General features: G+C 39.4%; 1 protein-coding gene, 2 long non-coding RNA genes and 1 pseudogene across 4 annotated transcripts; 2 read left to right on the forward strand and 2 right to left on the reverse strand.

Annotated features, from left to right (window-relative positions):
• Positions 1-1,072: 1,072 nt before the first annotated feature.
• On the forward strand, positions 1,073-6,771 carry LOC148734173 (vesicular inhibitory amino acid transporter-like; annotated as a pseudogene).
• Positions 6,771-22,077, reverse strand: LOC111340611 (solute carrier family 22 member 3). Of its 2 annotated transcripts, XM_022947487.2 has the most exons (16): positions 21,878-22,077; positions 21,477-21,550; positions 16,568-16,796; positions 15,801-15,999; positions 15,047-15,292; positions 14,317-14,451; positions 14,027-14,121; positions 13,051-13,159; positions 12,438-12,771; positions 12,296-12,355; positions 11,469-11,497; positions 10,491-10,563; positions 9,924-10,064; positions 9,516-9,614; positions 8,921-8,994; positions 6,771-8,417 (listed from the first exon to the last, which is right to left on the reverse strand). In XM_022947487.2, exons 1-16 carry the CDS (start codon positions 22,047-22,049, stop codon positions 8,282-8,284), a joined length of 2,205 nt encoding a protein of 734 aa, XP_022803222.2. In that variant the 5' UTR covers positions 22,050-22,077; the 3' UTR covers positions 6,771-8,281. The 2 variants fall into 2 exon arrangements, with proteins under 2 accessions (XP_022803222.2, XP_088608619.1); XM_088752493.1 differs by lacking the exons at positions 21,477-21,550; positions 21,878-22,077 and adding an exon at positions 20,191-20,300.
• A 59-nt stretch (positions 22,078-22,136) lies between these two features.
• LOC148734174 (uncharacterized) lies at positions 22,137-23,784 on the forward strand. The gene is made up of 2 exons (XR_015998531.1): positions 22,137-22,553; positions 22,850-23,784. It is a non-coding gene; the product is annotated as an uncharacterized LOC148734174 (long non-coding RNA).
• Positions 23,250-24,328, reverse strand: LOC148734175 (uncharacterized). The gene is made up of 3 exons (XR_015998530.1): positions 24,304-24,328; positions 23,646-23,753; positions 23,250-23,411 (listed from the first exon to the last, which is right to left on the reverse strand). It is a non-coding gene; the product is annotated as an uncharacterized LOC148734175 (long non-coding RNA).
• Positions 24,329-25,234: the final 906 nt, after the last annotated feature.

Below are 25,234 nucleotides of genomic sequence, written 5' to 3' on the forward strand. Positions count from 1 at the left end.
GTTCGATTACTTTCCTGTCAAGGTCCATTCTCATCGGGAACTTTCTATCAAGAAGGTTTATGATGTCTTGTCGTGTGGATTTTACCTAAAGGGTGTCCCAGCTAAAAAGGTGCAGAACGAACTGTAAGTTGAAAGAATATGCAGTTATTACGAGGAAAAGAAATTATAACAAAACCTGTGTGGAATATTTGGAATCGTATTGCAAATGACTTCTTTTGATAACTATCACTGAGTGACTAATTTGATTTTAATGTGTGAACGGACATTCTTGATAAACTAGAATACAGTTCATTACCGACGGTCTAATTTCTGGGGAAGTAATTGAGTTCTTGTGATTATATTTTAGACCACATAAAGACATTGCTGCCCAGTATTTCGAACAAACACTGCAACATAAGCTAGACTATACGGGGTGCTTAAATTGTTCTGAGAGAACAACAAAAATAGGGTCTGGTTTTTTTTTTTCCCTGTATCCCTACAGAGAGTCAAGTGGTGATAGTTAAAAAAATCTGTGATTTAAATTCCTATAAACACCTTATTCTGAAATGTCTTTACCCTTTAGAAATTTACAATTTTCCCTGATCCTTAAGTTCAGGTTAGTAGTCTTGCAACTTTCTGCGGTCTTTTGCAACAGCATTTATTCTCGCGGTGTAGACTCGCTTTTTTCTTGCTTTTACCTTGCTTACATGTACACCGGGGGGAAATATGAAGCAATTCTGTGCTCTGCTTGGCTACCCGAGCAGGCAAGCAGTTTGGGGGGCCTCTATGGCCATTCCGTAGAGGCCTGGGTCCGAGAGAATCGGCCGAGGTTACTTATTCATACCACGTAGGTGTACGGGGGTTAGGGTTAGGGGGGTTAGGGTTAGGGGGGTTAGGGTTTTGGGGTTAGGGTTAGGGGGGTTAGGGTTAGGGGGGTTAGGGTTTTGGGGTTAGGGTTAGGGGGGTTAGGGTTTTGGGGTTAGGGTTAGGGGGGTAAGGATTTTTGGGGGTTTAGGGTTAAATATCGCGTAGGTTCATGTGTGGGTTTTTGCATCTGATTAAAAGATAACGGTTTTCAAGATGGCGTCTCACACAAAGGGAACAAAAGAATCCAAGATGGAGGAGGGATTAACTCCAACACACTGTTTTCGCATATTACAATTTTTATTGTCACACAACGCGGTATTTGATTTGTAAATACGTGACATAAGCTAGAAAGGCAGTCATCATGTCTCTGTATAACTGATGGAAAGTAGTTTGTTCTCCCACTTGTGCATCATAGGTTTCAATTTCGTCAATGTATTTAGTCACTTGTCTGCGTATATCGCGAAGATCTTGCGTGGTGGCTTTTTCTTTGACAATGGCTAATAATTCGTCTAAGACGGCTCTGGCCCATTGGGGATTCTGTTCAATCTCTTCGTCAAAATGAGCTAGAAACAATTCTTTGTGTGAGGTCATTGTGTATCTGGAATGAAAAGAGATTAGTCAGAGAAACGCCTCCACATGGGTCGGAATCAAAGAAGCGACCCTCACACGTTGTCATTCGCTGCGATGCAGCTAACCAGGGAAGAATACCAGTATCAACTAAAGAAGACGAAGGGCGAGCTTCGTTTAAAGGAGTGGGTGCTGCACCGCTACATCGCACATCAAAGAAATGAGACTTTCCCAAAAAGTTTTAAATTTATGACAGTTCCTGTATTCAAGTGTGAAAGGAGAAATGAAAAAGTGAGGAAGACATGTAAGGAGTTAGAACAGATGGTGTTGTCAGAGACCATAGAAGATTTGAAAGAAGAGGTGGAAGAGAGACAGATGTATCAAGAGTTTAAAGAGGAAAGACGGCAAAGGAGAGTGCGTATTCATTCCATCTTTCCCGAATGCGTTTTTTATTGTTTATTTACGAAATTGTTATTCGAATACATCTCCTTTAGATGTCGCTTTTCTATTCACCACGGTTTTTTAGAACATAAACAGCTCGTACATTTTCATAGTATTACCATTCCACTCATGTCCATCCATCAGAGCAACTTCATTTACATATGTCGGGAGGCTTTGAAGAATGAGGTATAATACAATAGACGCTATTCTTATTCAATGACATGTAAATGATGTGGCCGGGTATTCTGTCCATCTCTTTTATGTTTTGTAGATATCTCAAGAGTCTCTATGTACGTTACTTCTTCCTTACGATTTTGTATTATAACATAACCAAAGTAAAGCGCGCTCTGATTGGTGTTTACCATTTGTTAAGTATACTCTACCGTCTCCATATTAGAAGCGTTACAGCGATACCACTCATTGTTTCCATTAGACGATTGTAATTTTTATATAGAATCTTATCTTTCGACACGTTTTTGTATTCGCATTTTATCCCATGCTGCCGAAAGTAAGTCGCATTACACACCTCGAAGTTTATAGAATATTTTTTTCATATTTACATATTGCCCGTGTCTTTGCACGCTTTCATCATACCGCCACCTAATCCTCGTAACATACCTCTACTCTTATTAGCACCTTCTACACAATCGAATCACTTGCAACTTACGCTTGTACCAAGCCATTAGATAATTCTTATTGTTTTTTTTTATCTTTTGTATCTTGAGTAGAGAGTAGTGCACGTAAAGAAGTTTCGACCCTAGAGACATGATTCAATGACACTCGATAGAAGACAACACTTTTTTTTTATTTATCTACCATAGACTCGTAGAATTCGAGATCGCGTTTAATTCAACGATCAGATGCAAAAACCCACGCATGAAACTATGCGATAACTAACCCCAACCCCCAAAAATCCTAACCCCCCTAACCCTAACCCCAAAACCCTAACCTCCCTAACCCCCCTAACCCTAACCCCCGTACACCTACGTGGTATGAATAAATTAACCTCGGCCGAGTCACTCGGACCCAGGCCTCTACGGAATGGCCATATCGGACCCCATAAACTACTCAGGCAAGATGGGCCCATCTTGCCCGCTCGGGATTGCCCGCTTTGATCCCCGCAAGTGAATAAAATTTATAACTTACAAAGCTCGTAACCTTTCTACAATGTTGGTGATGAAGTCGCAAAGAGCGGCAAAAGACTTCAAAACAAATTTAAAGATAAACAACCCTCGTGGGTTTAAGGTTTAATGTGCTAAAACACAGTTTATTAGGCTTCCTTTTCCGGTTCTCCAAATTAAACGTGAAGTTATTTTTGATTCTTATCAAAGCGAAATCTTTCTGCTGTATAATAAATCCTCTATTGACTAAGCGTGAGGTCAAAATGGCTAGATATTACTTAGTTCTTATTAACCGAGCGGGAGGTTTGTGTGCCGGGAGAACCTTGACCGAGGTCGCCAGTGCAGACCGAACGCAGTGAGGTCTGTACCAGCGCCCAAGGTCAAGATTCTCCCATACAGACCGACCAAGCTCGGTTAATAAGATGTTTATTATATGGCTGTGTCTTATATGCCAATTTTTTATATTCTTTGTATCTTTTTTTTCTAGACCGGTCTAGATGCCGGTCTAGATGGGAAAATCTAGACCGCTATCAGCATTGATTTTAGCCAATCAAATTCGTGAATTCGGTAGTTCCCAGTCCTTGTGAGACACAGCCATATAATAAGGTCTGTTATTAAAACAGGCTCGTATTTGCCAAGTCTAAATTTTACCGTAAATTCTGGGCCACAATAATAGTGTTATAATAAAGCTAAGAGGTAGAGTTGCAGAATATTACTCACATGCATCACCGTGACAGAAAACCTGCCGCATCACACATATAGATGAGTATCCTTTTCGACAAGAGAAAGGTGATTCAAGAATACCAGTATATTGTCTCCTTGACATTAGTATAAACAGTGAGGATAATAATGATGACAATATTAATATAACATTAATTTAAAGGGGCTAGCTCGAAAGACTCATGTTCCCCAATCCTCTGGGCTCCAACCCATGATGATTAGCTGTGCTTCCTTTAATTCGCCTGTAACTCAAATAACAAAGAATACAGAAGATTCAAATTTACCTTGCCACCGCTTGGTAGATCCGTTTCCGGAGCACATGAGGAAAAAAGCTCCTTAGTGAACCGGAACCCTTGTTGCGCAAGTTTGCAGATTTGTGTCGACGCACCAAAACCAATTTTCTGACTCTATCTGGTGTAAAAAGTATTTGAAAACAGATTGTCACATTTAACAACTGAATTTAACTTTTGAGATCAGCATATAAGCCTAAGTTTTCTGAGATCCTTTACAAAACTTTATGCTTGATTTGCCTTGTGACAACATTGTATTTTCGGCGGGTTCAAATAAAATATGCCAAGTAATTGTGAACGTATTGTAGCGTTTATGTGTAACAGTTAAGGCGTTAGAAGTATTTCTTAGTTTTGCAGTCTCAAGTGAAGCAGAAATGAAGTCAATGACTCAAGATCACGTCTACGGAACTTATAAATTGCTCCGAAATGTCTCAAATGACGAAAGCGACCAAGAGGCTGCGGAAGAAGATAAAGAAAGTAATCATGCCATTTCATCCATGGAAGAGGATGACCAAAACAAGACGACCAACTTGCAAACTTTTTGCAACATTTTTAATGCCAACCAAGGGGCTACCATACTGGCCATGCCATATGTTGTCAAAAGCGGAGGCTACATGGCTCTTTTCAGCATTCAGCATACTTTCCATAGCCTTTATTTCCAACTTTACCAATAAGATTCTGGTGCAGCGTCTGTACGAGTATTCACCGGAGCAGATCCCAGGACATTCCGAGTTCGAAACAGCCATGTCGAAATCGGAGAAGCGTTCTCGCCGAAAATCGGGCGACACCTGGTCAACGCGGCGCAAATGTTTGAACAGCTCTCATACTGCACGGTGTTGTTGATTCTGTGCGGCTCCATTTTTGCCTCCACCTTTCCCTTCGTACCGCTTAATGAAAGCCATTGGACAGCGTTAGGAGCCATTGTTACTCTTCCAAACATCTCTCTTAAGTCTCTCAATGATGTGTCGTGGTAAGTTTCCTGTCGGTCACGATTGGAGAAATTATTTATCTCTCCGTCACAATATACGGTGTCATTCATCACGAGCGCTGGAATTTTGCATTGCTATCCGACTTCAAGCTAAAGAGCTTCGGTGCAGCTGTCGGAATCATTGTTACAACCTTACACGCCGGGGACTCAAGGTAGTATGAAAAAGCCCCAAAAATTCAGTAATGTCATGTGCGTCGCTTATCTGGCGGTCACCTTCGTGAAAGCTGGCTTTGGCCTCATCGGTTATTTCACTTTCATTCAAAACACAGACCAGGTAATCACTAACAATCTTTCTAAAGGCAGACTTCATATGTGCGTCAACCTTCTAGTCCTACCACTGGACGCCACATCGTACACAATACCAGTGTACACCGCGTTCGTCATTCTAGAAAACATTGAGTTTCCCTGTTTTAAGGTGAACAGTCTTAGCCAGGCAAAAGACAAAATTTTCTATTTTCAAACGCTCGCCGCGCGCTTGTGTATAGTTTCCTTCACGTTATTCGTAAGCGTCTTAGTTCCTCAATTTAGGTTGTACATTGCCCTAGTTGGCAGCTCTACAGGGATGTGCCTAACGTTTATTTCCTCTCCTATTTTCCAAATGAAGATCTGTTATACTAGAATTCAATGGTACGACTTCGCCGTTGATTCAGCAGTTGCTCTCTTTGGACTAACTGGGGCAATTATAGGATGCCATTTTTCAGTTCTAGCTCTAATCGCAGAGTATAAAAAACACGAACTTTAATTCAATTAAGGAATGACGTTTCCAATTAGTAAAAGAAATAACTTATTTCTTCGTTGAAAACTTCTCATCTTGAAGAATCCAGATAAGGTTTTGCTATCCGTACCACTCACTTAAATTTTATATCATAGCGGACTGATTTTAACTGTCGCCAAAATCGGTTTTTAGGATACTGCAATCAATGGTCACTGTTGATGAATTGCAGCTAACTGTCGACCGCAAATATCAATTTAACCGGGGATTAAAATTCTTTTTGTGGCTGCTATTCTTTAGGGGTAGCCAGTATGCTACACTGTTTGTTGAAGGGAGTGTAAGTAGTCCATATCTATGGAAACTGCTTAAAATTGCGTGATCGGACTTCGGACTTCTTTCAACATGGACGTTTAACAACCGGAGATTTCGGATGAATTTTGAAACAACCATTCTTTTCTAATGTGAGTATGCTGCGACTAAGACTTCTTCCACCTTGCCACCTTTTTGTTTTTTTTTTTTTTACCGATCGATATCCTAAGTTGATAATGTAAAATTGGCGACCGTATAGAGTTTCTAACACTGACGTTAACCCCTCGTCAGAACAAAAAAAAAAAAAAGAAAAAAAAAAAAAAGTCTTTCTATAGGATCACACAATTACTGGTGAACCATTAGTTTTCATTGTGGTCCTTGCAAACAAATGAAACAAATGGTCTAAACTGAACATAACATCATTAAAAACATCATTAAGAACCCCAAACGGCCTGAGGCAAACCAGGTGGCTGTTTACAAGTGTGGCCAAGGATCTGAACACGGGGCTACCGTGAAACAAATCTAGTGGTCAGGGTGGGACTCGAACCCGGGAGCGGCGGATTACGAGTCCGACACTCTAACCACTCGGCCACACTGCCTCCTACAGAACAAATATGGAACGAAGGGCAAACGCTAGGTATATGCGTTTTGGACACTATTTAAGCGCTACGCTTTGTTGCTTGCTGATGAGGTCATTGGATGGAGTCCCGATGAGGAATTGCAAAATCAGTGACAGCAAGAGACAAGAAAACAAAAAACCGAAAAACAAATTAAAACACTTTATAAATCACGTTTAATGGTCAAAAGAATTTGAATCTGTAAATCCAACCACACGATAGTGGTGAGAACGATGCAAGTATACAACATATAAGCTTTACATATTAGACATAATAGTCTTGGTAATAACACGATTTTGAGTGCAATTTGGTGTAAATAAGCACGAGTAAAGACAAGAAAATTGCATGAGCCCGAAGGGCAAGATCAACTTGTAGTCTTTGAAAAATATACAAGTGCTTATTACACCAAATTGTGCGAGAAATCATTGTCTTACTTATTGAAAATTTACATGAAAAAAGCATCACAAGAAGTCAAGACAGACAATTTTGACAGCGCACGCTATTTCAAATTTGCAATTAATCAGATCATTATATTTCTTACTCAATGATGATAAACTATTTTATAACATTTCATCATGATAAATAAATTTTCTCTCTGATTTCAAATCTTTCTGATGTTCAAATTCATTGATAAACGATTTCATTTAATAATTAAGATTACGTACCCCGCATTTGTAACGAATGTATCCATAAATATTCTTCTATTGACCACTTTCATAAATGGCTGCTGGATTAATATTCTTTTGTTTAAATTTAAATTAGCCTTTCTGGCTTCGCTTGAGATAATGTATTCTCTTGAATTTTGTACTGAAGAACGAGGCCAGAAAGGCTAATTTAAATTTAAACATAAGAATATTAATCCAGCAGCCACTTATGAAAGTGGCATATACGCGTGCTTAACCGCGTTAGAAAGAGGGACTCAATCTAAAAAGCGGAAATGAAGCAGCACCAAAGAGAGCTTACTAACAGGCTTGGTTACACAATCTCCGTTTAGAAACACATCGACACAAGTGGACTTAAAACTAATACAGTGGAACCTCGATTTAACGAAGTGCCAAAGGACTGGGGAAATTGGTTCGTTATATCGAGGGTTCGTTACATCCAGGTTCTGTGGTATGCATTTTACTGTAACTTTAGTCGGGCTGAAACTGAAGTATCGTTCGTTATACCGAGGACTTCGTTATATAAAGGTTCGTTAAATCGAGGTTCCACTGTATAGTGTAATATTTCTGTATAGGAAATATGTTTCACTGTATAGGAAATAATAATGTTTCACTGTATAGGAAATATTTCTGGAGCATTTTCTGATCAGTTTTATATGATATAAATCGCGATAATTACATTTTTTGTCTATTAATTTCTTCATTTATCTTTATTTGTTAATTTGACTGACAGTTGCTTCAAGGCTGTACCTATATAAATTTGATGTTGTTTCGTACTTTTTTAGAAAACACACGCATGTAAGTACACTGCTATTCTTTCCATTTTTTGTGCGGGTCAATAAATGGTTTTTGTCAAATCGTGGTCAAATTAATTCAAAGATCCATCCAAAGGTTTCTTTCTAATGTTTAGTGATTGTGATTGATATATTTCTGATGTGTGGCAGCTAGAACGGCCATTGTGCGTGACACCGTGTTGGTGGCGTGACGGGCATGTTAGTGACGCCATACTTAGGCAAATGCCCAGACTTCCACTCCGATACAAATGAAGTCCTCTGTCGCGGAAAGCATTTCACTGTCGTAAGTATCGCACGCAGTGCTTCTACCATGATAAAGTTCACTGTCCAGCCACAGGCCAAATGTTCCCCTAAAATTTACAACATGTGACATGTCACCCTGATAAATGTCTCATGTCTACCTGGAACTACAGAATCAAATGGCCATGGGGCGTTTTCAATCACGGGCTGAGCAGCTAGGTTTAAGTTGCCGTAATGTCATGTAAAAACAAGCTTAACATGAACTATTGCAAAGGGTCACCTTGGGAGCCGTTCTTTGGTACGGAAAACGCATCGGGTGTCCCATCGTTTATTTTAAAAAATAAACGATGGGAGACCCGAAGCTCAAATAGATGGTTGGGAACAGTCTAGAGAGGCGTCAATGAACTGAACATCCATCACACGGCGACAACAACAACAACAACCAACAACAGAAAACAACACGACAACAACAACAAACAAACAAAAAACCTAACTGCTATTCAAATTTCAAACATAACGTTCTTTCGGTAAAGCTCACCGACTTCTAAACCACTTTGATCGATCGAATTGCTAACTGCGTTAAATTTTCATCAACATTATTGCTAGTACTTACTCGCTACATCCGAATGCAAGGTTTGTGGTGTCCCCTGTCAAATAATACGAATTCTTTCCAGAGCATGGATAGATCTGGTGTGATCAACATCGGTAAATAAACTCAAAGTTAGGTTGTTACTTCATGTAAACTATGTGCTTAACCAAAAACAAAGACAAGAGACAAAAACATTAGAGTACATTTTGATACGGTATTCTTACACCAAAACCAGAGTGATCAGTAGAAGCCAATCAGGAACTCGCCAGTTCCCTAACGTATAATTTGTATCAAGTACGTAATCTGAAGAACTAAAAGAAATTGTTGAAAAATGAAGGTACTGCTACATTCCCTTCGCAATTGTTGAGAGAATGATGTAAACTTTGCCATCATATTGAAGCAAATTTATTGTTAAACAAAGACAAAAAAAAAATTGCCGTAAATATTATACAAAGCCGATGGGAAAGACAAAACATGTAAGCTGCCTAAGGCACGTTGATACGCGAGAGACTGGTTCGATTTTGTGTTTGATTGATTGACAGTGTGGTAAAGCAAAACAAATGTACTCCCAAATCGGTTTCTACACTCGAATGTAAATTCCTCTCAACTGTTCTCCTACCATGTATTTCGGTTTACAAGTGAAGAAAAATGATTTTCCAACACCAAGGAATTTATCAGGACCAATCATGGGTGCCGTCGGAGAAAACACACCAAAAACCTAAGACAGAAAAAGGAAAAATTTCGTATTGAGTTGGACTTCCAAGGTTAAGTCATCGATATTTCGTTAAATCACGTGAAAAATATTCTTTGGACACTTCTCCTTTAAAAATATTGAGCTTCCTTCTGTCAGGAAACTAATTAAAATAGGTATTTCAAAGGCAGCTTATTTAGGTGATCGGCAATCCTTGGATGACAAGGTCTTGCTTGCAGATGTTCTATTACCCTTCATTACCTTTTCAGATTTTATCTTGACAGAGTAGATTCAGCCTCGCAAACGATGCAAGAAAAATTGACGTAAAATACTTACAAAGCCATTGCTATCCTCGATTACAAGGAGAACAGGAGTTTCAACACCTCTGACCCGATGATACAATGTCTGAAGGCTCATGCCATGTAGAAATGTGCTGTAAGCCAAGACCATTGTGGTTGATGGGAGATGACAGGCCAGCTGAAAAACAATCACACCGGGTTAAACGCTTAATTCCCATGATCTGACTAGCAATTCTCCCTTCCAACTACAATAAATTTCCTTGTAAATCAGTTAAGAGATTTGGTATCAAAAACCATGTTTGTACTCATCACCTGATCAGAACTGATTGAAATCTCGAAGAGTTGGTATAAAAGCCATTACATAATATGAGCTCGTTTCACAAGGAATCTTGACTCTTCAAGGTTTTAATAGCCAGTAAGATATATTCCCGCGAGAGTTTCGACGCATGTGCAAAAACACGCGAGATTTGTCAACGCTTCACTCCTCGCTCACTGGCTCGCGAAACGCTACTAATTACACATTCTGGATCAAACGGTGGAGTCATTTTCAGCGCATACTGGTGAAAAATCTGATAGAATTCAGAAAACTTGAGATATCTGATACCTTATCAATATCTTCTTCAGACAATATGTGAGATTCTTCGTCAAGGTTTTGATGGATAGAGATGGAGTGAGTTCTAAAAGAGAAATGAAATTACATTATCGATTACACCAAATCCATCTCGTGAACGACTGTTAGTTAGGAGAGTCACATGAAATTACAATTTTATCAAATCGATCTGGACACGGGAAGTTAAACGTATCCTTCTTAACAAATGGTAAACACCACACCGTACACTATTGAGTTATGGATGCACGCGGGAGGTTGCTAAGCACGAAAGAAGCGTAAGAGTCGCTCGAGGCGATAGCCGAGAGCGACTCTAGCTTCTTGAGTGCTTAGCAAACCTCCCAAGTGCATCCATAACTCAATAGTGTACGCTGTGGTGTTTACCATTTGTTTTATAACATAACACTGATACATTGTAGCTAAAGAGTTCCCTTTTATTTAACAAATCTTACGCGACCAGAAAAAAACAAGCGCGCGCGGAAAAATAGTCTTTGCATTTGCTCACGTCAGCAGCGTACACCCATGGGCAAATGGGGGACGCTAATTTGACCAATCAGAGCGCGCGCTTTACTTTGGTTATGTTATAATGGTGTTTAGAACACCTGTTTTGTTTTATTCATTTACCGTATGAGCTGTTTTGACTGCCTCAAAACCCACGGCTCCCAAAATGGACGAGAATCGAGCAGAGCTTAAATACAACTGTTCGGAAGCGAAACGGAAATCAAACACATGTTTTTTCGTAACACGGTAAACGGTAAACTCATGATAAACACGGTAAATACCAACGTCCACCAAACACATTGCCACTGAAAAACTCAAAACTTTCAATTCCTCGAAAAGAACTTACACAAGTGAAAAAAAAAAAAAAGAGTCCGCGTTATTTTCTGACGACATTTTAACTTACGTAGTCTCAAAGCACGTGCACGCACAAGTTCGGTAACGGCTTCTTAAAAACAACCATCTGATATCACTTACTTCCTTTTAGCATCTTCGTAACTCAGTATCTGTTAAGAAAAAGATAAATATCTTTATAATGGCACGTTGTCAACAAAATTTGTTCCACACTGAAGAACTGTGGAGTTGTAATTCTCTTTTCAATGACCTTAAATATCAGAAAATCATATATGTGTACCGCGGATTTAGTAAAGGAACATCAGGGTTGTCGCTAAACACCGGCTGCCGACGAAATTCGCCAGATGAAAGAGCGACGATTGCCGTCTGGATTTTCGGCTGGCGATCGCTCGGTAAATTACAACGGGCACTTCTGAGGTCGCACAGTTACAATCTTTCAATATTGAACGCGATCTTTGAGCTGCATCACTTGAAATTTCAGTCGGAAGCCCAATTCAGTAGCTACAGTGCTGGAATATGAACGTCATCTTCGTAGTAAGGAATACTACTTAAGCAGTAGCAAAAATAAAGCCTGAAAAAAAATTCAGGCCGGTACGGATGTTGAACCCATCGCTTCTGCGATACCGGTACAGTCCTCTACCAACTGAACCAACAAGCCAACTATGAGCTGGTCACTTTGTTGGTTCACTATGATACCAACTGAACCAACAAGCCAACTATGAGCTGGTCATTTTGTTGGTTCACTATAATACCAACTGAACCAACAAGCCAACTATGAGCTGGTCATTTTGTTGGTTCACTATGATACCAACTGAACCAACAAGCCAACTATGAGCTGGTCATTTTGTTGGTTCACTATGATACCCACTGGGCTGACAAGCCTAGTTTTTATGAACTAAAGAAAGTTTTTGCGAGAATCTTAAGGAGGCTATTGTCAATTACACTCTTACCTCCCACCGTGAGTTCCGAGACTTGCGATCAAACGATACCTCCCAACTATGACGAAGTTTCTAAGACAATAAAGAACTATAAATTATAATTACATTCTCAAAAGAGGGGAAGTCCACACGGAGAAAGGCATTCATTTCTTACCGCGAATTCGTCGCTGCTCGCGTCATTGACTGTGCTTTCAGTACTTTCTGTCATTTCAACTTGCTGTGTTTTGCAATTCGTCTTCCTTTTTCGATAAAATTTTGGACTCCGCTCTTTTAAACCATCCATTTCCGAGCTATCTTCAAAGGTCTCAAATTCCCTGCCTTTCGTTTTGGGAAGACAACATTGACACAGAAGACTAGCTGTCAGAGAGAGGAATCCCATCACGCCGAGCGGCACCACGGCTTGGGTCTGCAGTTGGAGCTTCATGATCAGCGGAGCCAGCGCTTCGCCCAAGTAGGCAAAACAAAATACCAAGCAAACGGCCGAACATCTGTAGACATGGAAAATGATAAAACTTAATTCTAGACTCTAAGTGTAATTTCGAACGAGGAGACTGATAAACTGAAACCATAAAGATAAGAACTAAATCAACTTTATAAAATCGCTAGGCACTGTTACCCTCATGGGCTCCGATACTTAAGGAAGCTTGAGTCTTGAGCCTCGCATATTGCCGGGATATGCTATACTGAACTACCTCGTTACCGTGCCCCGGGAATGGTGCGACTCAATCAATATGACAGAAAAAGTGACTGACAGAAAGTGTAATCACCTGCCTACTGTCGGGAACAATTCAAATGAATATAAATTGAGCGAAGCCTGGGAAGCCATCATACATACACGGCCTATTAACTGAATCACCAGTGTCACTGCATGACGCTCTAAAAAAAAAAAAAAAAAAAAAAAAAAAAAAAACCCATATTTTTATCAATAAGTGTAAGAGTTAGGGGCGCCGCGAGCATTTTTCCCGCGAGACAGACACGGACGAAAAGGTGAATTTTCATTTTGGGTTCTTTTATTAATTAATTAATTAGTTTACTTATTTAAAGACTTGCAAACTGATTACAATGTTCGGGTAGTACGAATAATAAGACATTATGTCCCCTACAAGATTCGACCACCAGTCCCCAGCTCAGCCTCACATTGATAATAATTGAAAAAGAAAGGGGAAAAAAAAAAAAAAACACTTCTCCGATCCATCAACCAAAACTAAATAAGTTAAATGATGAATTAATCATTAACAAGTGCATGCACATATAAATTTACTCTTCTACATTTGGGACAGATAATATTAAATGAACGAACTTTGTCCCCATCGAAAACATAATAAAGACGCTTGAAAAATAATGATTTAATTTGGCACTTGAATGAACCCAAGGATTCAGCCAGCTTGACATCATCAGGGATACTATTCCACACGATACAAATTTTATTCAAGAAGTAGTCCCAAAAACTAGCACGGCGAGAGCGTCCACTTAGAGATGAAAATATTTATCAAAATGTCTGGCAAAGTTTACACCTCCTTTCATGCACTTCTAGAAGAAACAACGTCTAGATATCCTAGCCAGTAATTTAGTGGTAGTAACATAAGTTTGGTGAGACGGTCCTTTTAAGAACAGGTCTGTGTCTTTACCTACAAAAACGCGTTCTCGTTGGTTCCTTATAACAATTTCTTTTATTCTAATTGGTTATTGTGGCGACCTTGTTATTTGTTAAAGACACTTAAACAAAAAGTCAAGGTCAAATACCTGCTTTCAAAAATTCACGAGAAGCAAGAGAGAACAGCAAACAGAAAACACCGGCGAACAGCATGGAAAGAGCCGTACATGCACGTCGACCGACTCTGAAAAAGAAGTTGAACATGACACCAACACGACATGTATGGCAGAGGGAAAGGGGGGTACAGAGAGAAGAAGTGGAGGAGAAGAGGGAGAGGAAGTACGAGAAAAACGCTAGGGGGATGACAGAGAGGAGAGTAAACATTTCACCACAATTTTGTCATAAATTGTGGTTCAAATCGCGTGACGTACTTATTTACCTCGTGACCATAAAGAAGAAGAGAGCAACTCCCAGCAAGTGGATAATTTCTCGCACTGCATAGTTCTTGTAGAAATTCGGAAGAAGCTGAATAGAACTTATGTTCAGTCCTCGGTACAATACGCCCAAGGCAAACCTGTAACAAATAATAGAAGAAATAGTTAGACATTAGCAAACGAATAATTGTGTAAAGTAATTGAGCTATTCTTGCAATAACTCGACGGCTAGAATCATTGTTTCCGTTCCTTTCTTTCCTAATTCATCGAGGATGTCATGACTGACGTTATCATCAACACCATCGTCACCAACCTAGTTACCAGGGCTCTCTTTCTTCCTTTCAATGAGGCTGCATCATCGACCCAAAACAGCCAATCAGCATCACTTCAATCACCATACTATGATCACTGTTAAAGTCCACATCGACTGTCAACCATCAAAATCAGATTACCACATTGTCATCGTCATTATCAATAATACTACGTTTTCATGATCGCCATCGCCACTTTCGTCTCAAAGTATCAACATTATGATTACCTCCCTGACTTTCCAACCAATGGAATGCAGTATTTTAGTTTAAAAAAAAAAACTACCATTAGTATAAGGCCCATCGCGTTTTGATGCACACGCTGCAATCTGATAGGCTACGCTACTCGTTACCTATTCCCTAATAGACAGTGGGCGAGTGGCCTCTACTGTGGCCTAGCAGTGTGCAAAGGACCCTTCTTACTCACCAAGCAAACGCCAACACAATTGTTTTTTTTCGAGGATTTTTGCGTCTAAGAAGAGCGCAGCATCCGTTGTTTGACTCCACGTTTGGTGGGGTATAAAATTTTCTCCACAACGATGAACACTTTCTAAACTTTGAAGTTTTCCTTTGCCCTTCGCTAACTGCTTGCTCCAACAACACCTGCGCCTCGTTTGTTTCCTCATCTGAGGAGGAATTAAGTAGAAGCCAACGGGGAGATTCTGGAGCGAACCTGGGAAAGGCAAAATGCTGATGTCTTAGATAAGAACTGCAAAGGTGAGCCATATTCCAAAATTTCAAGCAAAGTGATTAGGCTCCGCCCACAAGAGCGCGGGTAAATTTGAGCAAAGAAACGCTCCCTCGGCTTTGGATGACCGAATGGAAAAGATTTCCCTCCCTGAGGCTCCCAAATAATTCATACTGGTGTTCGTTTCAGGGTGATGGTTGTCGACCACAGCCTCTACAGCAACCTGCTGTTCGGAAGAGGAATCTTCGGTAAAAAAAGCAGCTGATATCAGGCTTGTGAATGTCGACCGACAATGAAAGAAAATTAGTGAGTCATCTTAAGTTAGTTCATTCGCTTAGCTGAGTTTTCGACCCACTATAATATATAACCTAACTGCATTTTAATATTCCTCAACACTGGAGTGGAGTTTTAGAAGACCCGCCTTTGGTTACTGTAAACCTGCTTTTAAAGTGGTCAGGCAAAACTGGCATTTCTGTATTAAAAATGAACCTACTTCCACAGCAGAAAGGTGAGTAGTAACGGAAGCGTCATTCCAAGAATCAACATTTGAATATTTTGCAGCGCATAGGCAATCCCAGCTGCTGACATGTAGGCCAGAGTAGTGGTGACCCAAAAACATAATAGACAGGTTGGTCGATGTCTAGAACTGACGTATTCAGCCCCCAGAATCAACGTGATTTGAATGGCGCCGGCTAGAACAAAAACAAACTGGTTACCCAGGGAGTGAAAAGCCCTGCATCAAGTTTTTCATACCACAGTGACTAATGTTGTCTATTCTGTGGTGATTTTTAGGTATATTTTAGCAAGTGTAAACTGGAAAATAAAACAATTTAACACGTTCCCAAATGCTGGTAAGACATTCAGGTAGAAAAGCTTCTTCTCACCTGAAAATCTTTTTCATTCCCTTTTGCAGATTGTTGATGAGAGGCTAGTTGTCTCAAGTGATTCATCAAAGCCAAAAGGAATCAACAGGTAATTTCACTGCCTGATCTGTCAGCCACGACTGCACTGTACAATATAAACCCTTAAACTCCCGCGATCTAATCGTTAATTCTTCCCTCTGGCTGCTACATATTTCCTTGTAAATTAACTACGAGAATGTGCTGTTAGATCAGGACAACAACAACTACCTGATTAGTCTGAGTATTCTCATTACCTGTTTGCTGGATAATGTGTGGATTTATAGGGAGAAGTTACATGTTAATCACTTCTGGGAGTTAAAGGGTGAGATTGTTACTGTTCAGCTTTAACTTCACATACCTGCTGCAAATCCAACCACACCACGCAGAAAAATAAATATCCAAAGAAAGTGAAAAGCAAGAGAACTCGCTATCCCTGCGATAAAAATCACGAAAACAGAAGCAAGGAGAGTCTTCAGTCTGCCACTGGCATCTGCAGCAAGTCCTAAGATCAAGGTTCCCAACAACATGCAGACTGCCTGTGTTGTGTCGAGGATAAGTATAACTTTCTCTACAGAGTCAGTACTAGTCTGAAAAAAGTTAACAAAAGACAATAAATGGTAATAATAAAGAAAGTTATAATAATATTAATAATAATAATAATAATAATAATAATAATAACTAACAAGGAGGCATACCAGTTGATCCTGATTGGTCCCTAAGCTCAGGATTTCCTAACCCTGCCAAGGCTATGCTCTATGAAAAAGTGAAGGGACCCCTGTGCTCTGAAACTATGAAATCCAGGGGTGCCCAGAATGTGCTTTTTATGAAAAACTAAGATTCCTGAGTCACCCAAGAGCAAAAGTCAGGCACCAGGGGCCACTGGGTGCTGCTAGACCACTGCCCTGCCAGCTCACAGCCCTAATAATACTTTTGTTACTTAAAACAGCAACGCCTTAACCACATTTTTTATTAACCTCCCAGCCAGCAAATAGCATCTACCATATATATATAGATACATATATACAGATTTATTTATTTATTTGTTTATTTACTTATTTATCAACCATATTTTGGCAGAGATGCCCAGTTCAGCATATGCTGGTTTAAATGGGGCTCTGCAAACCCACCCATCCCACCCCAGGGGAGGACATCCATCACACAGTAACCTCGTGTGTGGGAAATAAACATCTCCTACCCCTAACCCTGCAGGAGACGGGACCTCCATTTATTCGGTCCTATCCGAGAAGACAAGAATATCTAACCATGTCTTGATGTTATAGAAAGGTAGCATATTCTTCTTAATTCTTTTTAAGACCTTGAGTGTTGGTCCGCCGGGGCTCGAACCCTCAACCTCCCGCACAACAGTCCAGCGCTCTATCCATTGAGCTAACCGGGAGGCGGTTCACCTTACATACACATACAGATTTGTGTATGTAAGGCTTCTGTGATCTATAACTACTGTAGAAATAAGCCTTCATTTCATTTAATTAATAAGTAATGGTTGCTAATGGCAAAATCATCCAGGCATCAGTCCTAGAGTAGATCACTAATAAGAAGAGAACCAATCAAGGTGAATGTCATATGCTGAATATCCTTTAAACTGGCATCTATTAATTCCTTTACTTATATTTATTGCTGGAGTCTCTTGTATCCATCATACATAATTAAAAAAAATTAATGAAAAATTGATGGAGAGTGCCACAACTACTGATGGTCTACTAATGGCTAACAAACAAAACATGTCAACAAATACATGGGAATATTTACTAGGCAGAGAAAACTTAAGCATGGCCACAGAGCTGAAATCTTAACTGCTGAAAATGACCCCAACAGATAAGAGCAAGATTAAGACTGGGGCCAAAATAAATTGAGTCTAATGACCATCACCATTAACATGTTAGAGTAAGATACGATGAATGAACTGCAGTTATAGATACATATGATGCATGTTAGAGTAAGTTGAGAAAATTTGTCCAGCAGTAACGATAAACTACTAGCTGTTTTCCCCCTTCAGCTCCCAATATCAGTAATCCTGCTCAAAAGGTTTTAAAATGTCTTCCCAAATAAGTGAGAAGAGTTTTATGTACATCAGTATGCATATTCTGCATACATTCATATTCAATATGCATATGTACATCAGTATGCAGTATCTACGGCGTCGCACCACAATATCTCTCAGACTTAATAAAAATCAAAGTGAGTTCGCGGTATCAGTTGAGATCACACCGGGGCATACTCCTAATCGATAACACCTACAGAACAAAAAAGACACTCGGGAAAAGGGCATTCGAACATGCTGCGCCCAAAGTATGGAACTGACTACCTCTGGAAATGAGACAGTGTCAATTGTTGGATACTTTTAAAGTTTTACTAAAGACATCTTTTTAATTTAGCTTTTTATTAGTTCTTTTATTAATTCATATTTTACTTTTATTGTTTTTCCGAAAAATTGTAAATCATTATTATTACTATCATTATTAGGATTAGCCTCATTGCTGTAAGATTTTTAATGTTGTAATGCACATTTGATCATATCTTTTATTGCATGTTAGACTGTGACTTTCAAATGCCCACACCACATTGTAATTTTGTGGTGCCATGTCTGAATGGGGTGCGCTACCAGCAGGTTGTTGAAGTTGAAGTTCATTTATTTGTTTGAGCAGGTTACTTAATTGGCAGCTGTAATAGCTGATGTGGACCTGCTGTCCTAACCCACCCATCCCACCCTAGGGGAGGACATCCATCACACAGTAATCTCGTGTGTGGGAAATTAACGTCTCCTGCCCCAACCCTGCAGGAGACGGGACCTCCATTTATTCGTCCCTATCCGAGAAGACTAGAATATCTAACCATTTCTTGATGTTATAGAAAGGTAGCAAATTCTACTCAATTATTTTAAGACCTTAAGTGTTGGTCCGGCCGGGGCTCGAACCCTTGAACTCCCGCACTACAGTCCAGCGCCCTATCCATTGAGCTAACCGGGAGGCGGTTCTAACCGGGAACCGGTTCTAACCGGGAGGCGGTTCTCCCCCAAGGGACCAAACTGGGGCCCTGGCTTTTTTTGCTTATGATCAACAACCTCTTAACCCCCAGTGTGTCCTTTGGGATGTGGAAGTACGTGGATGATACCACCCTGTCAGAAAAAGTGCCACAGGGGCAACAAAGTAGAGCCCAAGAAGCAGTGGACCACGTTTCCAACTGGTCAGCGGACAACTTATTCCAGCTAAACCTTGAGAAGACTAAAGAGCTTACTATCAGTTTCTGTCCCTCCCTGGAACTTTTTGACCCAGTTATAGTTGATGGGACTCAGATCCAAGCAACTACTTCTAGCAAGCTTCTTGGCCTTACCATCAACAACAGACTAACATGGAAGGATCATGTGGATAGTTTAGTTAAGAAAGCAGCTAAGAAAATTGATTTCCTTGTGCAACTTAAACGTGCAGGTGTTCCAGCCAAACATCTAGTTGCCTACTACTGCCCATGTATTAGATCCTCCCTTGACTACACTTGCCCTGTGTTCCATTATTCTCTACCTCAGTACTTACAGTCAGAGTTAGAAAAAGTTAAGAAAAGAGCTCTGGCGTGTATTTTTCCTAGAATGCCATACGGGGAAGCATTAGAGCCCGCTTGTTTGACTTCTATCAGGGAACATCACGAAGACGTTACAAAGTCGTTATTTAAATCAATCAGCGAGAATCAGAACCGTAAACTACATTACTTAATTCCTGAAGCCCATAGCCCTCATTATAATTTAAGGCACCAAATAACGTACAATGTACCAGCAGCCAAGACAAAGCGTTTTGCTAATTCGTTTTTCGTGAAGGGTGCGGCTGTAGAGAACTTTTAATAGAACTTTAAGTCATCACATTTTATATTTGTATAGCAGTAGTTTGTAAAAAAATTGTGCAATTCAGTATTTTTACTGTGATGTGGTTTTAATAAACCAGTCTATCTATCAGTCTATCTATCCTAGAGACGCACCTTAATTCTTTTCACTTCCCAGCCAAGCAAAGTCAATTTCTTTAAGTAAGAGAAAGCCTAAACCATTCACTGCAGCCACTACTTTCATGTTGCTTTTCCATCTTTCTCTACTGCAAAACATAGGGGCCAAAGTTGTCTCAACACCCCAGGATAGTGCTAATGCTACAGAAGGTGCAAAGGTTTATAGTTTCATGTTCTGATTGGTTTGGTGGGAATAGCAAAATGAATATGGCAATCATGACCATTTCTACAGTGCCGTTTTGAGTTTTACCACTGCAGTAATGCCTCAGTGTCTTACAAATGATGGTGACCAATACAAGAAAAGTAAACTTGGGTTCTCTGGCAAATTCTGCCAAAGATATTGCCTCTTTTTGCAAATGAATCAGTGCAGCTATATCGCCTCATGCCACTGCAACAGCATTATCTCAGGAAAGATTAATTCTCTGGATCTGAAACTTGGCAAACCAAAACTACATAAAATAAGGAAAATCTACAGAGCAGTCCATCACACTATACTACAAATTGACCAAATGAGAAGGTATTGGATCTCAGCCTTAATTCCTTTTCCTCTTTTGACGATAAAATTGTAAAATAGAACATTTGTTGGTGAACTACCCTGAAAACCTTTAATACCATTTTCTCCAAATTGCCTTTTGAACGCACCCCATCATTTCACGAAATTCCCCAAATTCTATGACACCAAGCCAAATACTTTTTTCCCTCCAGATTATGAGTAAAATCATATATCATAGGTAAAAATTAGGAACTCACTGCAACAAATCTGTGACGAGATATTTCACTCTCAAAATTGGCCAAAATTCACCAAATTAGCCTCTAGTAAAGGAGAAGTCATAGGTTAATCAATAACTGCACTTTATACCGGAAGTCGCAAATATGAAACTAATAAATTTTCAACGCGAAACAGGGGAAATACAAACTACAGTAGTTTACTATTAGTGCAGGTCATTTCATACCAACTTCTATTCTTAACGCTTACTTAATTCAGAAACTATTCCCCAAGTTGTTGCAGCAAAAATGTCCCCCCTCGCGACATCATCGCCATATTTGACATAGATCATGAAAACTGCTCTGTGGCTATACATGCACATCCTGATCAAAAATTACCCTCTAAAAAGAACTGAAAAAAACACAGATTTGAAATCATAGTAAGGATTCACTTTAAATTCAAATAAAAGAGGCAATTTCACTGCCTTTCTGTGAAAATTTCTTAAAGACATTCATAACCATAGGAACAAAATTATAAATTTGTGGCTACAGCAGCATACCTCGTTAGATTTTATCGGTTGACTTGAATTGATCGGCACCAGAATATCAACGCTTCTGTATACTAGGCAGTTCGCTGGAAATGAAATAATTTAAGTTTATATGGTTTTCTAATATTGGAGAAGGAGGGAATAAAACTGTTAAAATACAAGTTTGTTTCGCAAAATGTGACCACGAATTGAAAATCCAGACAGCCGCGTGAATTAAGAATTGTGCACCAACACATCATCTTTCCTTTCGTCAATGATAATTTCTAGTGCAATTTTCATGGTCATTACGAGATTACACCTTCATTCACGTAAAGCAAGGGAAGTTAGAAAGGACAAGTGAAAAATTAAAGAGACAAACGAAAAAAAAAGGCAAAGCGCGTTCGAAATGCGACACACAAAGAAACATTTCTTACTCGTCGAACTACAGACACCCTTCTCCTGTTCGTCGATTAAGAATTCCACAATGGCCATTTGATATGTGAGAAAAAAAAGAATCAAAGCCAACAACGATGTACTTCGATACACAACAGATTTAAGTCTTGGAAAAGTCGCATAGAAGCTGTCAACTGGCGAAGGACCAGCCATGTTTGTTGTGATGATGCGCTTTTAATCTTGTCACGAGATGTCACAACGATCGTGACGTAACGCAACTGTAATGGGGCGCGCCACGGCTGTTTCGAGGTGGAAATTTAGTTCGCGCATGCGTTCTACAAGAAACATCGAGTTAATTATTACTTCTCTGGTTAACACCAAATTATGCATTTGCATAAATCTGGCGTCCATGGCAACCACTCGGGCTAAGGTCTAGCTTAGCCAATGAAATCTTGCTGTATTTGTAATGTATGCGAGTGAAATTTAGCATGGCGGATGCATGCATATGGACGAGGAGCTTGCTGTTGAAAATTTGGGTAAAATCGGTTAAATTTTGCCTGTGTTCGACGAAAACGCGTTGCTATAGTGGAGCCCAACAAGCACACCCTATGAAATCAAGTGAAAACTTTGATTCTGATTTGGGAAAGGCCCGAATTTTTTCCAGCAAAGCGAGAGTCACAAGAGAGGACGTGAAACCTTACTAAACAACTGACGGAGGTAAGTGTTTTAATCCGAATTGTTTTAAAGTCCATTCAAGGCGCTTTTAATATGTCAAGATCGGCCGTTATGCGACTCCATTTTGAATTTCGGAGGTACTGAATTTCGAGCAGAAAGTCTAGTTTTTGTCGTAAAGAGTGCGGTCACACTTTTATTCGTCCAATAGAGAACTTAGCAAATAAATTACACTAGATCTACATATATGGTACACGTTCTTAGTCAACGAACCAATACATTGCCACTGTAAAGGGAAGCGTTTTACTCATTCGCTCTTCGTTTTAAATTTCTCTCTTTAGGTTTGGGAGCTTTCTCTGCTAATTCTGGATTTGACGTAATCTCGTGTCCTTTTTCTTCACATCGTCAAAATGCTGAGACTGTGTTTTGAATTCGGAGTATATTCCTTCAAGCCCTTGTTCACAATAGAATCCAAGACCCATGTGATATTGTCAAAGGAAAGGGCACACATGTTCTTGTAGCATATATAGCTTTGGTGTGATCATCATGTCTGGGAATTTTTCCCTAATGAACTGAAGACATTTATGAGGTCTTCCTCTGCAACAAGAACACAAGAAAAGGGGGAACAGTGAGACATGATCCTATTATTGTATTCATGTTTTCCATGAAGGGCAGTTATTCTTTCACTTACCTAGCTTATCAGTCTTGTCATCAATGAGCTATTTAAGGGTAGAAGTTATGTTACCTTGCAGCAAGTGTATACATGGTTACAAATGAATGATTTTCCATGTAAGCTTGTCTCTCCACATTCATTTTCTTATGAACCTCATCCAAATGAATTGGTAGTGGTCCATTGGCTTTCTCAAAGGCAGCCAATTCCATTTGTTCATCTGCAAGCTTTTCCTATAATGTTGAGATAGTACTATTGAAATATGAACTACTTTACGTACTGTTCAGTAGCTATAATTTGATGGGTTGTTAAATTGATTTGTGCTAGTGTAATATTATAAATCAATAAACTATAACAGAATCATAACTTCCTTCAATAAAAAATTAAGAAAGGTTTGAATCATGTGTGATGGAATTGGAGGATTGTACAGCTGTGATACTGGAAAACACGAATTGAGAAAAAATTACCTCTTCCTTTGCATTTCTAAGGAGTTTGTCTATCTCCTCCTGTAGTAGTGTAAAGTAGGCTGGCATGATATTTACACTAGAATACAGACTTTGTAAATTCAGCAACTCCTGTGAATAGTAAATAAATTCTTTTATCTAACTTTGTCCAATTCAATGTTCGGCAGTTTCTCATGAATCACTTTATGATAAAACTTTTGTTGATTTGTAACAGAGCCATCTGCTACAAACTTTTCATAATCCTCTTGAATGTTTTCAAGGGTTGGGAGTTCAGTATGTCCATGTTTATGGCAAGAGACTTGCATCATTTTGGGATTTATCTTGCACCAATAACATAAATACTTGCCTGCAAATACAATTCTCATGGTGAAAACCTGTTTCACAGAAATAGTAATGTACAATACAGGCTACATTTAAGTTCTTTTAGTTGATTGCTCAATCATATAGTTATTAGTATGCATGAATTGTTGTCTAGATCAGACCTGAGGCACCAGTTGTTCCAAATATCTTACATAGGAATGCAGTCACCAAACAGGAAAACCACTTTCTTTTCACCTTAAAAATAGGCGAAATGTAAAGAACAATTTTAGTCAAAATTATGCTATTTCTAGTCTCTATCATCTAGACTAATTAAAAGTGTAATATATTTTTTGTTACTCACCCCCAGGTTGTTTCTTTCAAGGTGTTTACTTGTTCTTTATATTTCATTAAGGCTGTCTTTAAATTGGCCCACTATCTTTTGCATGGAACATAGGAAAGACAATGCCATTGTCTGGACTGATTGATCCCGTACCTCTTTGCAAATTGGGCACATCTACTCATGCTTGATGTTTTCAACAAACTGTTTTGGGTAAAGAGATTCTGATCTTCAATAACTTGGTAGATTCTTTACCTCCTCAGGAAACGAGAATGTGGCTGGGTGGTTGAAAGCTTAAAGTACTAGACATCCCTTCCACCATTTCTACTTGTTCCTTGGGTCCAGCAGAGTCCTCTGAGTTTTACTCCAGGTTTACTCTTCTTCTTCTTCCTACCAGGTTTCTGATGATCTTTGAAGGAACTACAGATCTTATAGTTTTAAGTTCGTTTGTGTTGAGGCCACACATTGATTACAAGGCATGTGCCTCTTAGAGCAACTTGTAACACTTGTGGCAGAACTTGGGAGGGCACATGTCAAGGTCATCTTTACAAACATCAAAGGCTGTAAAAATGATCTCTATTTCATCAGCGCAGAGAAAACTGTTCTCGTATCTTTTGTCTTCTACAATCGCTGTTCACAAATTCGGAAAATTTTTTGCAATAATTGTGGATGTTCAAAGAGACCAAAGGTAGCCATCTAAATGTATAATCGAACCGAGTCCTAAATTAAACTTGGATGTGAGCAACGCAATATTAAATATTGACTCAAGAAATGTTTCGAAATTCCTTTTTGCGACCTTCTTGCTTCAGAAGGGTACTCCCTTTGGGTTTTTACCTTGTTTCAGGAAGGGGTGTCTATCTCTCTCGATCGGTTTTTCAGGGGAGCGGGAATATTTGCAATTTTGTGTTATTGCTAGTAGTGCGTTCCGTTTGAAGAGGAAGGGAATACTCGCAGT

Source organism: Stylophora pistillata, chromosome 3 (genome assembly GCF_964205215.1).
Source record: "Stylophora pistillata chromosome 3, jaStyPist1.2, whole genome shotgun sequence".
In the NCBI taxonomy this organism is placed as follows: domain Eukaryota; kingdom Metazoa; phylum Cnidaria; class Anthozoa; order Scleractinia; family Pocilloporidae; genus Stylophora; species Stylophora pistillata.

What these genes read in the sequence shown, in the direction of transcription:
- LOC111340611 (XM_022947487.2), bottom strand. Translation starts at nt 22,049, where the DNA reads ATGGCTGGTCCTTCGCCAGTTGACAGCTTCTATGCGACTTTTCCAAGA. An exon ending in CTCACCTTTCTGCTGTGGAA is followed by an intron (nt 15,293 to 15,800) that starts GTAGGTTCATTT and finishes TGCCTTTCCCAG; the next exon opens with GTTCGCTCCAGAATCTCCCC. An exon ending in TTCTTCTTTATGGTCACGAG is followed by an intron (nt 14,122 to 14,316) that starts GTAAATAAGTAC and finishes CTTCTTTTTCAG; the next exon opens with AGTCGGTCGACGTGCATGTA.